This window comes from Centruroides vittatus, unplaced genomic scaffold (assembly GCF_030686945.1).
Source record: "Centruroides vittatus isolate TY-2023 unplaced genomic scaffold, ASM3068694v2 contig_417, whole genome shotgun sequence".
NCBI classification, from domain to species: domain Eukaryota; kingdom Metazoa; phylum Arthropoda; class Arachnida; order Scorpiones; family Buthidae; genus Centruroides; species Centruroides vittatus.
The window spans coordinates 1,672,443-1,688,474 of record NW_027122227.1 but is presented as its reverse complement, the minus strand read 5'-3'; the positions used below and the strand labels follow the sequence as shown (position 1 = coordinate 1,688,474).

The 16,032-nt window shown below is 29.6% G+C and overlaps 1 protein-coding gene across 1 annotated transcript in view; it reads left to right on the top strand.

Annotated features, from left to right (window-relative positions):
• The first annotated feature begins 217 nt into the window (after positions 1-217).
• LOC136976694 (transmembrane protease serine 9-like) overlaps positions 218-16,032 on the top strand; it is a 32,908-nt gene continuing 17,093 nt past the window's right edge. The window contains exons 1-12 of the mRNA XM_067272058.1: positions 218-402; positions 483-663; positions 734-824; positions 893-1,076; positions 1,154-1,293; positions 1,358-1,513; positions 3,453-3,537; positions 3,605-3,785; positions 3,895-3,985; positions 4,502-4,676; positions 4,735-4,889; positions 4,959-5,112. Coding sequence (XP_067128159.1) covers positions 348-402; positions 483-663; positions 734-824; positions 893-1,076; positions 1,154-1,293; positions 1,358-1,513; positions 3,453-3,537; positions 3,605-3,785; positions 3,895-3,985; positions 4,502-4,676; positions 4,735-4,889; positions 4,959-5,112 — 1,648 coding nt within the window. The 5' untranslated portion in view covers positions 218-347. The remainder of the gene's footprint in view (positions 403-482; positions 664-733; positions 825-892; positions 1,077-1,153; positions 1,294-1,357; positions 1,514-3,452; positions 3,538-3,604; positions 3,786-3,894; positions 3,986-4,501; positions 4,677-4,734; positions 4,890-4,958; positions 5,113-16,032) is intronic.

Genomic DNA, 16,032 nt, shown 5'->3' with positions numbered 1-16,032 from the left:
CCTTAATTGTTTCCATTTCATTCAATCATTTTTTAATGTATTTAAACAATGTTTTACTACATTATTTTATTCAAAATTTGGTATAAAATAATTTGAATTAGTTGTAAGTACGTATACACACATTATAGTGATGAATTTAATTGAATATTACCGTTTTATCTATATTTACCAATTTCAAAAACCCGACTGATAAACTGGATACTTTAAACAACTACCAGAGAATGTTGTTTATCCTTCCAGTTATTATTTTGTAATTATCTTGAATTCAATAAATTAAATAAACGATCTCGCAATTTTTTCTTTATATATAAAAAGTTTTTAAAATTTCACAGATTCATCTATAGAAAATGCATTATTACACATCAATCCTATTAATTTGTTTCTTCATACATAGACATGATGGTAAGTGTAATTTATTGTAATTTAAAATAATTCACGTACGAAATGGTTAATTTTATAAATGTTAAAAATATACTTTTTAGCCGTAAAAGAGTGTGGCGTGTCTCTAGAACAAATGATACGCATTGTGGGAGGAAGTTCGGGTTCTCCGGGAGACTGGCCCTGGCAGATAGCACTTCGTGATTATTTTGGGTACGAACACAGATGTGGTGGGACAATTATCAATGAAAATTGGATTCTTACGGCAGCTCATTGCTTAGAAAAGTACATTTTATTTTAATATAATATCTTATTATTTTTATAAATAATATAATCTTAACGAATTATTATTTAGCATTCCTATGCCTACATTTTGTGTAATCTGGTTAGGAAAATTTGATGTGAGCAAGCGAGAAGATGGAGCAATTCTTCGTCATATTAGCAAAGTATGATAATTTTGTGGCATGATTAAATATTTGAATTATATGTATAATATAATTTAATTCCTTTTCAGTACATTGTTCATCGTGATTTCAGTATAAATACTATGAAAAATGATATTGCTCTATTAAAATTATCTGAACCAATAGATTTTGAAGGAAATCATTCACATCTCACCCCAATTTGTTTAGCTGATGAGAACTTTACTGTAGATAATAGATTCTGTATAGCGACAGGCTGGGGAAGACTCTATTATCGTAAGTAAGTTTCATATCTTTACTGCGTTTCTTACACTGCAAAACAATATTAATTTATCTTAATTTGATTTTTAAAGAGGGAGAAAGATCAAATTTACTTCAAGCCGTATCACTTCCAATTATTGAACAAGAAACCTGTAAGAAGTTACATTCTAGGTACCTGAATGTGACATCGGGAATGATATGTGCTGGTCGTGGAGGAATTGGTGTTTGCAACGTAAGATATTTAATATTTAGATATCTAATTCTTGATACTGTTTATATTATTTAATTGTTTATAGGGAGACTCGGGTGGTCCTTTACAATGCAAGAAAAATGGAAAATGGTACCAAGTTGGCATAACTTCTTGGAGTGTTGGATGTGCCGAACCTTATCTTCCCGGTGTATTTACGCGAGTTAGTCATTACCTATCCTGGATTAATGCTGTGATAGAAAATTATTGAGTTTTTAACGAATTATATTAATTTTTAACTGTAATTATTGATAGTATCTTGAGAGGTACAAATTTATTACTTTCAAATGTCGATTTATGTATAGCAAACTACGCCAAAAACACTAAATCATAATTTAAAATATTATAATAATTTATATAATAAAAATATAATAATAAATATAAATATAATCAGTCTTTATATTTGTCAAAATTTAAATAAAACTTTATTTTACATAAACGTAGATAACACAAAGCATCTATATTGTGTTTTTTCAATGATTATGTAGCATAATACAATGCTATATATCATAATAAATATTACATTATCTTCCATATTTAAGAATAGTTAATGCCCAAATTAGAAATTGCTTTCTATGTATTTATCTAATGTAAAACAATCCTTGTAAGTTTATCTATCCCGTATCAGGATTAATATGGAGATTATTGCGTATTCGCTTATCTTCCGAAGCTTTTATTTTTCGCATGACCATACGAAACTACTCGCGAAGAGCCTTCCGGGTGGAATTTTAAGGGTAGCTGGTCCCTATTTAAGCGTTACAGACGTCGAGAAAACCCCGAAAACTCCACGTGGCTTGTCCATCCTGGCGAGATTTGAACCCACAACCGAACTCCTAGTGTTCAGGGAACAAAACCGCATAGAAACATGTAATCGACAGAATGCTTTATTTGGATAATCACGTTTGATATGAGAGATATTCTTTAGTATATCTGCTTATAGAATAATTAATCAACTGAACTGCGTTTTAAAACAAAGAATAAACTTTTTCATATTAAAATTTCGTTAATCAAAAGTAATTATGGCATAATTAATCTGGATTAAAGAAGTAGAATAGCCACTTTCCAGATAAAAACTACAGCCCTGATATAGAAATGAGAGGATACTTTTCAACAAATAAGAGTGACCAAAGCCTGAATGCAAGGCAAGAGACTAAAATTAAGTTAGATATTTAAAAAACCGGTCTATAAAAATTCGCTGTAAAGTATAATTTAATCACAATAAGCGAGTAATTATAATTAAATATATAGAGTACACTACTAGACTATCTACTTTTTCAATCAATTTTCTTTGAAGAGCTTTAATAAAATGGTAAATTAAGGTGAGAGCATTAGGCAAAACGGACGATCTTAAACTTTTCCTCTATACCGAGTTTCATGCTCATACAAGATATTTTTGCAAGTGCAGAATGCTTTTTTTATAGCTTTTGTTGCATTCGCTGGAGCAGCTTAGCATACATATAAGCACTAAGTTTCATTATAATCCAGCAACAAATTGAGGTTTACCGCAAAGAAAAGTATTTGCTATGGCGGCAGAAGTTATTTACGATTCAATGTAATATATGTATGTATATTTTGGTGTTTTTATTGATATTTTAAGAATATAACATGATTAATATAATTAATAATCAGATAAAAGTTAAAAATCTAGGAAAGACTTCTATTTTAAAATAATTTTTTTATTTATAAAATAAGTGCGAAATCTGAGGTTCAACGTAATTTAGATAATACAATATCAATAATTATACGAAATTAATATGTTGTAACCTATTTCTCCAGCAGTTAAAAAAATTTGAATATATAAAATTTAGAAAATACTGCAATTAATTGTGATGCGAAAATGGTTCATACGGAAATTGGTCCGTAAAAGTTATTATTTTCGGAAATTGAAAAACTAGTTTTGATAGAATAAAACTACTGAATTTTTAATTTTCGTTAATTAATAAGGGAATATAATAGACTTTTAATGAATATTTAGAACAGGTTGCTGAACTTTTAATTTATACAATGATAATAATGGCATAGTTTTTGATTTGAATTCGTGTTATAATGTTAAGTGCGGAAACTAAACTATGCAAAAGGTTGATATATTGAACTTTACTTCCTTTAAATAGACAACATGTGGATTCGGTTTTTCTTTATAAAAGAAACCATGCGATCCATATTGTCATTCCGAAATGATAGTGATTTATGCACTAGTCTTTCTGTTCGTTTATGCTGAAGCTAATGATGGTAAGTTGGTTTATTTTTATATTAAAACCTATTCGAAAAATCTAAATGATTAAACTTGCTGATCTAGAGTGTGGAGTGTCACCAATTCCATATAGCGAGGGAAGAATCGTAGGTGGAAGAGCTTCTCAGAAGGGACAATGGCCATGGCAGGTTTCTTTAAGTTTTCCAAGACCTGGAGGTTATACGACTCATTATTGTGCCGCTACGATTATTAATAGCGACTGGCTTTTGACTGCAGCTCATTGCATGTAAGTCTGAAATTTATCTTGAATATTATTATTAATGCTTCGAAGGAACAGCCTGTTAAAACAAAGTTCTGTTCTTAATATATTAATTTTATGATTTAAACTTTTATAGAGTTTTTATGCCTTATAAAAAAGTTTTAATACGCGTAAATGAATATAATTTAACGAAAGAAGATAACGAAATAAGCAGATCTATTGAAAAGGTAAGACAAACCTATTTTAAATGTAATAATTATAGTAATTTTATAAAAGATGAGCTTTATATGTACAAAAGGCTTTAAAAAAATGCTAACACTTATATAGAAGAGGTTCACAGTCAAGATAGAGGACAACTTTTCACTACAAATTCGACATAACATGTCACTGCCACATTTTTGAAGCACCGTGCACATAGGAAGTTCACTATTTACTTAAGTTAGAATATGTATTGAAAAGAAAACTTTTCAAGTTATAATTATCAGACTAAATGTTTTTAAATTATTTTATCATCTCTCTTGGAATAAACATTTAGGAAATAAAATCAAGCAGTTTAAATACAATAATATATACTATTATTTATGCAAAAAGAACATAAATAATAAATGCTTATTTTTCGAATTACTTGAATAATAACAATTAAAATATATAATTACTTATAAAAATATATATCTGACACTTCTCAGCACAGTATACTAATATTCAAATTTAGTTTATACAATCAAAATTATCTTTTGAATCAGATACAATTGCATCCTAAATGGAATCATTCTACGGCTGATAACGACATTGCACTGATTAAAATGAACGAATCTCTGCCTGAAAATAGTTCATTGTGGAAGCCAGTCTGCTTCCCTTCTAAACAAGATTATAATTTTACTAATTGCATCGCAGTCGGTTGGGGATTATTAAAATACCGTAAGTATCTCTTCAGTCTATTAATTTCGAAATTAAAAATAAATATAAAATTTACGAGTGTTTCAAGGCGGAGAACCTCCGAAAGTATTACAAGAGATAGCGATGCCATTGGTATCACAAGATCTTTGCAAAGACAACTTTAAAGAAATTAACCGAGTGACCGAAAACATGATTTGTGCCGGATACTTGGAAGGATCTAAAGGAGTTTGTCACGTAAATTACTTTTGTAAATTTACTTGTCCACATTTTTACTTTATTTTAAAAATATTATTATAACCGTAGGGAGATTCCGGTGGGCCTTTACAGTGTCAATTAGACGAAGAAAATTGGTTTCAGGTCGGAATTACATCTTGGACTCAGGGATGCGCTTGGAAGAAATATCCGGGAGTTTTCGTTCGTGTAACTCAATATTTGGACTGGATAAAAAAGATTACCGGTCGAAAGTGAAAAATTTTATCTCACTACATTATAAATATTTAACAGTATTATCAAAGTTTTATAGTGATTTTTCTAAAATCCCTGAAAAATATATGCTTTATATTCTTAACTTTACATAAATTATTAATTAATAATTTTCATGTATAATTCAAAAGTAACCGATGGATTGAAAATACATTAAAAAATTTTGTATTTAAAAAAAACCGTTTTGTCTTTTGAGATTAATAAAAAAAAAATGTTCTATTTTGATTTCAGATTTTCTCTTCAAACTTTTTAAATTCGGATTTTATAATTTAATTGCATAAACACACAGATTTTAGTTAAATCTTCTTTAGATCTCTGTCAAGTACAATCTTGTAATTTTAAGAAATGGCTTTTAAAAAAGCACCTTTTCGAAGGAAACTTTTTATTATGTAAAATATGTTCGCTTTCATTCTCATAATTTACAAAATAATTGATAATTTCGTAATAAAATGTAAATAAACTCACATTAAAATCACAACTAGCAAGCGATAATTGATCAAATACGCTGTTTATAATCCCAAAATACCATTTATTTTTTTTTAAATTTCAAAACAAAGAAGAAGCTATTCGATAATTTTGGTATTAATCATTTTGCAAAATAATCTGATAGTTACACGACTCTTTTTCTTAAGATTATTAATGTAAAAATTATAGAATAAATATTATATTTAATGTGAAGCAAGAAATATGATATTACAGAAACTACATGGGTAAAACTTTTGATTTATACGTTAAAAAAAGAAAAACTAAATGATTTAAAGGAAATATTCTATCTCAGTTTTCATTTTCGTTCATTTATTTATTGTAAATATATACACAAATGTATTTATTATAATGAAGAAAGTTAAATGAATAATACGTAAATATAATTATTTAATTGGGATTAATCATTAAACCAAAATATACTATAATTAAAAAATAAGCTCTTACAAAGGTCCTTTTTTGCCATGCCTTTACGACTTACGTAAACAGTTAGACGATTGAATTTTTTGTTTTAATCGCCGCAAGAAGTTAAAAACATTGATGTTTAGAAAAGAAATCATCAAGGCCACAGGTCGAATATGAAGCTTTAACGGGCCGTATCAGGTTCGCGGGCCACCAATTGCAACCCATGTTTTAGAGTATCACTTCTAGTTGTAGATTTTGATGACTATTTTAGGAGAAATTTTGTAAAATATTTTATATAATGAAAAGTTTCCTTCCAAAATGTTGTGATACCAATGGCATCGCTGTCTCTTGTAATACTTTCGGAAGTTCTCCGCCTTGAAACACTCGTAAATTTTATATTTATTTTTAATTTCGAAATTAATAGACTGAAGAGATACTTACGGTAATTTAATAATCCCCAACCGACTGCGATGCAATTAGCAAAATTATAATCTTGTTTAGAAGGGAAGCAGACTGGCTTCCACAATGAACTATTTTCAGGCAGAGATTCGTTCATTTTAATCAGTACAATGTCGTTATCAGCTGTAGAATTATTCCATTTAGGATGCAATTAACAGCGCCAAGTGGAAAATTCACTGATACAGGAATCAGAGATGTCGATTTTCGGGGGTCGATTTCTCCGTCTTCTAAACGTCTATAGTAAATGTGAATATTTTGTTCCAAAGATAATCGTTTTCTTAGATAGCGTGCAAAATTTCAGGGGTTTCTATAAAGGGGTTTCCGAAATATAAGCAATTGAAAAGTGGAAAGATCGCCATAAAAGTTGTATTTTTTCTTTTTCTTATTCATTTGGCGGTGCAGACGCTTCTGGAGGAAAAACATTACTAGGTCTAAAAAGCTCAAATTTTAAACTTAAGCCTTCTTAGTTATCAGTGAAGTGCTGGCGAAACTTGCGGGTCGATAGGTCAAACTTCGCGGGGTCTTCCAACTAACATACTTTTATCGCTTCCTAGGAAAAAATTGCATCCAAACGAAACGAATGATTTTCATTCGAAATGTTGCCCAGAATAACAAAAGCTCAAATTTATGCAAATTAAACCTTTTTGTAACGATTACACTAACAGCACATTGAAAGCCTTCGGTTGGTGGCCGTCGTGTCGCCCAGTGCCCAGGGAATTGTAGGTCATAGTTACCTCGGGTTTGAAACAGAAAAAAGTAAGAGAATTTCGGAAGTTTGTAGTTTAAATCTCGAGGCAGGCTTATAAAATAAAGCGTAAACATTTGTAAATTAAACGGTTTTGATAAGAACTATAAAATTTTGCTAGATTTTAAATCATGTTTAGGTTACTAATAAAACTTATTATAATGCACCTGACTAAATATATGTAGTATTATAAATGATAAACAATCTAGAAATCACACACCAATTCTTTTTTTGTCGCATCGTCACAATGCGGGCTGCAATTTTTTATTTATTTAATTTAAAATATATGCTCTCCACCTCAAATAAGTAGTGACTTGCCCCTGTACATCATACTTTACCTTTAACAATAGAGTCATGCAGGTCATCTATCTAACTCCTTTAAGGAGAAAATTTTTGAATTGAAATAACGTAACTTCCAGCTTGCATCATTAGTCGGGGTCGCCTGCTGCCCTTAAAGTGCCTATATCGTCTCGTTTTTCATCTATCTAACTCCGTTCTCGAGATAAGAGAAAGACAGACGGGATTTATAGTCTACAATTTTTTCTAATTTCAGCCCAATAAGCGTCTTGTTTGCTTCTCTTATTATAATTACGTAGCTTAACAGTAAAGTAGAGGGTTTCATGAAAGGTTGAGATAATTCTTGAAGGGGTCGACTCAAACCCGAAAATTTTCAAAGAAATTTTTTCAGTCAATCAAATTTTTTCACAATCGTGATTTTATGAGGTAAAACCCATACGTGACTCAGTGAGCTCGTGTACACTGTTTACTGAACAGAACAATGGCCGTAGAAGACCAGCTATTTTTGTTAACGTCAGGCTTTTCTGATGCCTTCATTTGGATATTTCATTTCTATATTCTATGTGAACATGTGCACCGTCTCCCTATTTTATTGTGATCAAAATCTTTTTTCGTATTGTCTACGTGGTCTGCTTCGTAATATTATTGTTAAACTCTCAAAATTAAAAAAAAAGACTGTTTCAAAACCAGTTAGCGTGATATTTTAAGATAAATTTAAGAATTAATGAATTTGAAACAATTTTATATTATTATTGCATATAAAACTTGTAGCATTTTAAAATAAATAAACCTATATAAATAATACAAAAGTACTACATTAAAGTATTAGATATATTAGCATATGCTTATGTAATTATAAGTTAATTCAGAGAAATTTTGTTTGAATATTTTGAAATTGAATAAAGTCTTTTTCTGTCCCGTGGACAGTAAGAAGGCCTTTTTAGTCATTCCCATCGTGATTCTGCCAGACCCACAATGAGGTTGGCCAGGTGGTGTGAGACTGGGTTTCACATACCCGAATAAGATCGCCCACGAAAAAATTTCTGGGGTTTTTTACCACATTCGATCCCGGATTTCCTCTTCCTGACACATTAATTGCCTCAGCCATCCGGTATCAACAAAATATTTTATTATTATTATAATTTTATAGTCTATATATATATATATATACACAGTATATCATCAGAATAATATGTATATATATGTGTATGTGTGTGTGCTACTGCCATTACAGTCTCACGCAATTTATTGACTGTTTCATCCGAAATATAAGTAGATTTAAACTTAATTACGTTTACAGTCCAAAAACATACTTTCAAACTTTTTCTAAAAACAGTTGAAATTATCATTAATGTGCTCTCTTATAGCAATTTTAGTAAAGAGTATCACATAAATCAGTCGAATTACAATTACTCACTGTTTCAATTGCCCACAGTCTTCCCTAAGAAAGAATGTTTGCACAGAAGGAAAATTGGCTATAAGAATCTTTTATTTGAAGCATCAACTGCATTGATGCATTTAAATTTATTATGAGTTAAACAGTATTTTTTCCAGTCAAACATTTAAAAAGTTGTAGATTTAAAAATAAAAAGTTAGCTTACAAAGGCTAAGACAAAAATTTTAATATATGCATAAAATAATTAAAATAAAAAAAATTAGAAGATCAATTTTAATTTATAGAGCAAAGATGGGCGACCTTTTTAAATTGCGAGCCAAATAAAATGTGAAGATCCATGTACAGGAAGAAAATTTTCTAGAAAAAGTAATATATCGGACAACATATAAAGAATTGTTGTGTAATAAAAAATTATAATAAATCTAATTATACGATTATTTATTATTCCGCGTACCATTTACTGTATTTATTTTGAAAACGATCACAAGCCGGATTACATACATTCGACAATCGAATTTGTCCCACGAGCCGTATATTGCCCACCGTTGTTACAGATCATCAAACATTACGTTTAAACGCAAAAAATTACATGCTACGAATGTCTCGTTTATGAGTTATGACCGCTCAAAAATCAATGCTCTAGCAAGTAAAATTGATCTTATAAGTTTCTGCTAACTTTACTGATTAACAGTAAAGTTAGCAATTAATGGAAATAATTTTATGTTTTCAGTATTGAGTATAATGGTTCCTACTTAATATTGAAAGTTGGAAATGTTAATAACTAAAATATCTATTGATACGAAGAAGAATATAGCATAATTTTTGTAAAGATGTGATTAATGGAGCATAAATCACATCTAATTTAGACGAAGCTATTAATGAGAGCCATGATTTGCATAATTATTTCGTTTGCGAATTGCCATTCTATAAAATTTAATATAGGATAAAACCGAAGTTCGTATTAGAATACTCATGGAATGCTGTACATTTTTTGAAAATAATTGTATTAGCAAAAACATAGCCTTGCATTTTAACACGAGAAACAATATAAACATACAGCACTACTCTCAAAATGTTGAGCTACGTTCTTAATAACAAAATAATCTTCGAATAATTCGGACATTTGTAAAGAATGGCAAACTTTATAACTCCTCGAAATGCTCTTTGAATATTTCTTATGGTAATTGAGCCTGTATGGAGTAGCATTATTGTCTTAGATAAAACTTCTCTAAATAGCCTGTATTGCTTACTAATTGATATACAGCCCAAGTTCCAACTTAGAGCTTTAATAGAGATTTGATTTCAAATTCAATTCAGACTCTTGTGATTTTTTGTACAAAATATGGATTACATTGGATAGATTGATAACATGGGTGATCTGCCAAGGAAAGGGTTTCTCTCAAGAGGACTTCCTATGGACAACCAACTGTTATTTAGGTGCTTGACAAGCTAAGAAAACCTGGAAAACGTGTAGCTAGTCACAGCTTTGCGCATCACCAAGAGGCTAACACCAGAGAGGACTTTCTATGGCCATTTTTCAGGTATTAGACACGTGAAGAAAACCTAGAAAACAAGTGTCTAATGCGCGAACCTGTGACTAGCACCAGTTACCAAGTGGATAAAACCACTCGGTTCTGACATATAAAATATAAGTCCGACATTCACCAAACTCTTAATCGTGCTCTCGACTCTGTTGTATGTGAATCACACTTGTAATAGATATAATTGGGTTAATGTTACCTATGGTTCCAAAATGGGGGCTCGTCTCTGATTCCAGCAAATAGAAGAAGGAAACAGTGGGGACGCACGTTCTAACCTAACCTAACCTATTCTAATAAATTACCATAATTATTACCAACAAAATTGTTAGAATAGGTTAGATTAGGTTAGAACGTGAATCCTCACTGTTTCCTTTCTTCTATTTGCTAGAATCAGAGACGAGCCGCCATTTTGGAACCATAGGTAACATTAACCTATAATTGAAATGTCGTATTTCGCCATATACTATGTTATAGGCCAAAATAGTCTACATGACATACAGTATTATTATATAGTGCTGACATTAAACGATCAATCATCGAATAAAAATTAATTAAGCTTCACTTTCGGATGATTTGTTTCAAGACAGCAATCCTCTGTTTGAGATTATCATCTATAAAATTATAAAATCAAGTAATTCAATATTTAGGATTAGTTTTCTTTGATCTACAATTTAATATTGCATTATTTTAAAAACAGTAAAAATAGCCTATTTAATTGATAATAAATTTTAATTGAATTTTTTGCCAACAGATGGCGGACGTTTCAACCATAATTTACTAGGTCTACATAAGGTCAGGACACGCATACTGGAGCCGCCATTTTGGGACTTTTTGAGTCGCATGTTTAAAACAAACTTGCACGAGGAGTCAGTTTTTACTATATTAATTTAACTAATTTATGCAATTTTAGTTCAATTAACGTTGTATAAAACTGACTGCTCGTACAAGTTTGTTTTAAACATGCGACTCAAAAAGTCTCAAAATGGCGGCTCCAGTACGCGTGTCCTGACCTTCTTATATAGACTTTAATAATTTAGTATTATTTTAGTTTTTATAAACGTTTAATTTTTCTTCCTTCAAAAATAAATATTTCAAAATGACAAATTATGTTCTACCCGCTTAAATATACTTTAAAGTTATTTATTTCCCGAATATATATATATATATATATTTAAAATCAAAATTATTATACATTAACAAGTGACTTTTAAAATTCGATACAGAAAATAAAGCAAGAATTATTAAATTCCATTTTAAAGTTTATAAATTATACCTTTTTATTCTATTAACTGAAAATAAAAGTACAAAATTGCTTTCCATTATAAAACAAGATGCGATTTTTCTTAATCCGTATTTATTTATTTAATTTGAATTTATCATTTGTTTGAGGAAAGTAAAGAATAAATTCGACAAAAATCTGTAATAGACAATATTTTATTTTTATTATTCTTTACTTTAAAAAAACAATAATTACGAATCAGTTTTTTCTTTTATGCGACGTTGTTTGTTGTTTCAATTAGGCAAATTTTCAATTCGAAAATATAAATTCGATTTATTTGCATTAAAGTAATATCTTTATTTAAATAATGATAATAATAATAATAATATTCATCTTTTTAAATATGTAATATAGATAATTGCTCGACGCATCCTTTAACAGTTTCATTTCTTTATCATTAATTAATAGGAATATTTTCAAATTTATTATTTTGAAATTAATTAACAGTATTAAAGAATAATACACAGTACATAATGTAACGTTACATTATTTTATTAATTACATGTATTACGTATAATGCAGCACGGTTCGTTACGCGACACTTCAGAAACAAATAAATCATTCTGTTAACCAATGATCTAGACTCTAACATACGTAACGTTTCTGTTCGGTTTATTTGTTTAAGACACGTGGGCCATGTCTGAGGGAAAATTACGGAAGGACTTTCCGTGTGAAACTGCGTTTGAAACTATTTAGGCATTACAAACGTGTAGAAAACCCGGTAAACTCCATGTGGTCAGACCAAGACGAAGGGGGCATATGCCCTCTTCGTCTTGGTTGCCCTTTTTCTAATTTTTAACTAGGCCAAAATTCCATTATCAACAAACAACAGAAAATTCACGACTTTTTTTATTGCTTGTGCTCCCCATTTTTATGGACTGCGGGCACCGCTGCCCAAGACTTCAGTAGTTTTATCTACTCGGCCAATGGTAGGCCACTTCGTAAAAACTCCCTTGTAAATGAGGTTTTTATAATTTTTTTTTTAAATATAGATATACAGCCGAGAAGATTAGGGCATCAGCCTAATGCTCTGAAGGGACGGGATCGAATGCGGATAAGTCAAAGACCCAGAACTTTTTCGGGAGATGTCCCGGATATGTCGGGCCTCCTCTTTCACCCCTCGGCCATGCCATTGGGAGTCTAGCCAAACGCATGATGAGCCTAAAAAGAGGCTGTCTTAGTGAATACAGAGTAAAATGCTTACTCTTTCCTCTCTGTAGGCACTAAGAGCACTTTTAGAAAATATATATATACAGCATATAATATTTAAAGTATTAGTAACTTTTTTAAGATTATAAAATCTAATTATATTTAACTATCGATTGTGTTTAAAGTTTCTAAAATACATTATTAAAATTGTTACTTTCCGGAAAAGTATTGTAATCGGTCGAATATTAACAGTCCGGTTTTTTCATTTCTCAACATTTTAAGATCTCCTGATTCCAAAAACACGAAAACACAGGTACAGAACTTCTGTATATATGAATGAGTGTGTTTGTGTGTTGACCTGTATTTTGCTTTATTTCTTAGGACCCATGAATTAGAAATGTTGAAATTTTGGCAAGAATGCGCCTATATATAGTCATTTATACTATTGTATTACATTTTGGAGATTATATATTATAAGATAGAGGGATATAGTAGAGTTTCCGAATGTCTCGATTTTCCGGGATTGTCCCGAATTTTTTCCGACAATAGGACTTTATTCTATAAACTGTTCCTTCAATAAAGTATGTTTTTCTTTTTCCACATTATTTACTGTATGTATTTCTGTCACTGGCAGAGTAAAAATACACTTCTATTGCATGTCCTGGAATTGAAGCGTCAAAGTATCTTTCAAGCAAAACTCATTTTGTCTCGGATTTTATTTCCAAATACCTGACAACCCTAAGTAGGAGTTAATTTGAGATCAAACTTAATGAAAAGTTTACTCGTTATTAGATCTTACAATTTTTGGTGCCACACACAATTCTTAATACAGAAAACCCATAGCATAAATTATAATCCACGATATTTGCTTTCACTATATTTACCGTGAAATGAATGCATATTACTTTGTTCGCTATTTAATTAATATAATTACTAAACAATTTTAATAAACACACAAATTAAGTGAAGTTTAAAAACTTGTTAATTAATTTCGACGACTTTCACGAATAAAGAATAAAATTACTTCATGTGCAACCAGAATGGTTCTTTCGAGATTTCAAATAATTCTTTAAAGGCAGACTCGTCGAGAGATTCTTGAAATTATATTCTTATTTGTTTATAAAAGTCACCGAGTAGAAAGTGTTTTTTAAGATTGTTTGGTTTAACGAATTTAATTTAATAAACATTTGAATGTTAATTTCTTTCTTCAAACAACAACTCAATAAATTAAAATGTGGGAAGATAATAACAAAGAACTATTGTCATGTATATAGAATAAGTTTAGTTTATTGACAAAACACTGTTCCTCGGATTTAATTTGTATTCTAATAAAGAAACAAATACTATTTTCCAAAAAAGATTGAATTATAGATGGCAGATAACAAGTTTACAAGATACAAGTCGAACCTTCAATAACGTTACCTCTGGGCATTAACTACCTCTGTCCAACGGCCACAACAACCATTTCTGTAACTATTTTTTGAACAAAAAGGAATATAAAATAACCTTAAAAGAACGGCCATTTTTTATGTTACCGTCCGTAAAGGTTGTTCACAGGTTTGACTGTATTAAATAATGTCATAATTAAGAGACGTCGTCCATGCATAATAAAATGAAATTTTTGTTTTATTAATATATACTGATTCTCAAATATTTTTATAAATGTTTAACTGTAATAAAAATAAATACAATTCATACTACAACAGGAATTTAATACAGATTACATCGTGTATATATTAATGTTAGCGGCGCGATTGCACAGTGTGCCTGCTAGTTTCTCAAATTCTATTACCGGTATAATTCGTAAATTTTCTTTAGATTCTGTTCCAAATTCAGATGTTTGTTCTTCAGGCATTTTCTTCAAATATGCGAAAGGTTTCCATTTACAGATATCAAACGAAAACCGTTTGAATCCATCTTGGAAAACACAAAAGTTAAAATACTATGAAAACAATCTCTAATTTATCATTTCAAATTTCTCTTGATGAAAACTCTCTTCATTCCAATAAAGAGAGTTTTCTTCAAGAGAAATTTGGATTGATAAATTAGAATCTTTATTGGAATGAAGAGAGTTTTGTGAATGTTGGTGAATGAAGTGTTTCGTGAATAAAACATTTTGCTGTTTCATTCATGATATTTATTACTTTTTTGAAATCTGAATTGTATTGTGAATATGTACTGAAGTTGGTGTTATTAGTCTAATACTGTAATCTCAATTTTTAATAGTGCAGATTTATCATATTTTCATTTGAATAATAAAAATTAAAAATATAGGCTATAAAAAGCGTTAAAAATCATTTTTAATTGAGCACAATATTAATTACTACAATCGAAACGTACCAGGTATTGTGCATTAATGGATATATGCTATGTGATGCATAAAATTGCACATAAAATTCAAAATATGAAACGAGGATTTCTGAAATTTAGCATAACAAAGTAGGATAGAAGAACAGATAATACGATAACTTCATTTTTAAGAATTACACGACCAGAATGGCGTCGTAAAAATTCGAGTTTCTTAAAAATTACATAGCAGTTACGTAGAAAATTTTGAATGTCATCTCCACAAGTAATATCATGAATGCTTGGTTAACAAATAATTTCTGGATCATTTTAATATTGATTTTTTAATACATAACTCGAAACTTACAGCTAATGAAAACTATTCTGGGAAGTACATACCAAGATACATTAATTAAAAGCTAAATTGCCTTAATATAATTAAAATATAAGAATTAAATATTCAGTATTATACGTAAAATGAATAAATCGTTTAATTTATAACAGCGATAGTGAATTCCAGTGGGAAATCTTAAATAATCCCATTCAGTTACTTGATGCATTTTGTATTTTTTATTTCTGAAACATTTCAAACGAAAATAAGAAATATATTATTTTAAACAGTAGTATTTTTTTATTTACAATTAAATTAAAACCTGTTTTAAATTAATTTAAAAACAAATTAACACGTACCTTTTTCATTGTGTCTATAATATTTCAGAGTTGTTTAGTGAGATTTGTATAGTTAATATTGGGTCTACAGTTTAATATTTAGGTTAAAAATTAAATTTTTAGTCTTTCCCTCTATATGTATACCACGTTTTATACATTTAATCTTGTTATAGAATTTAATTTCG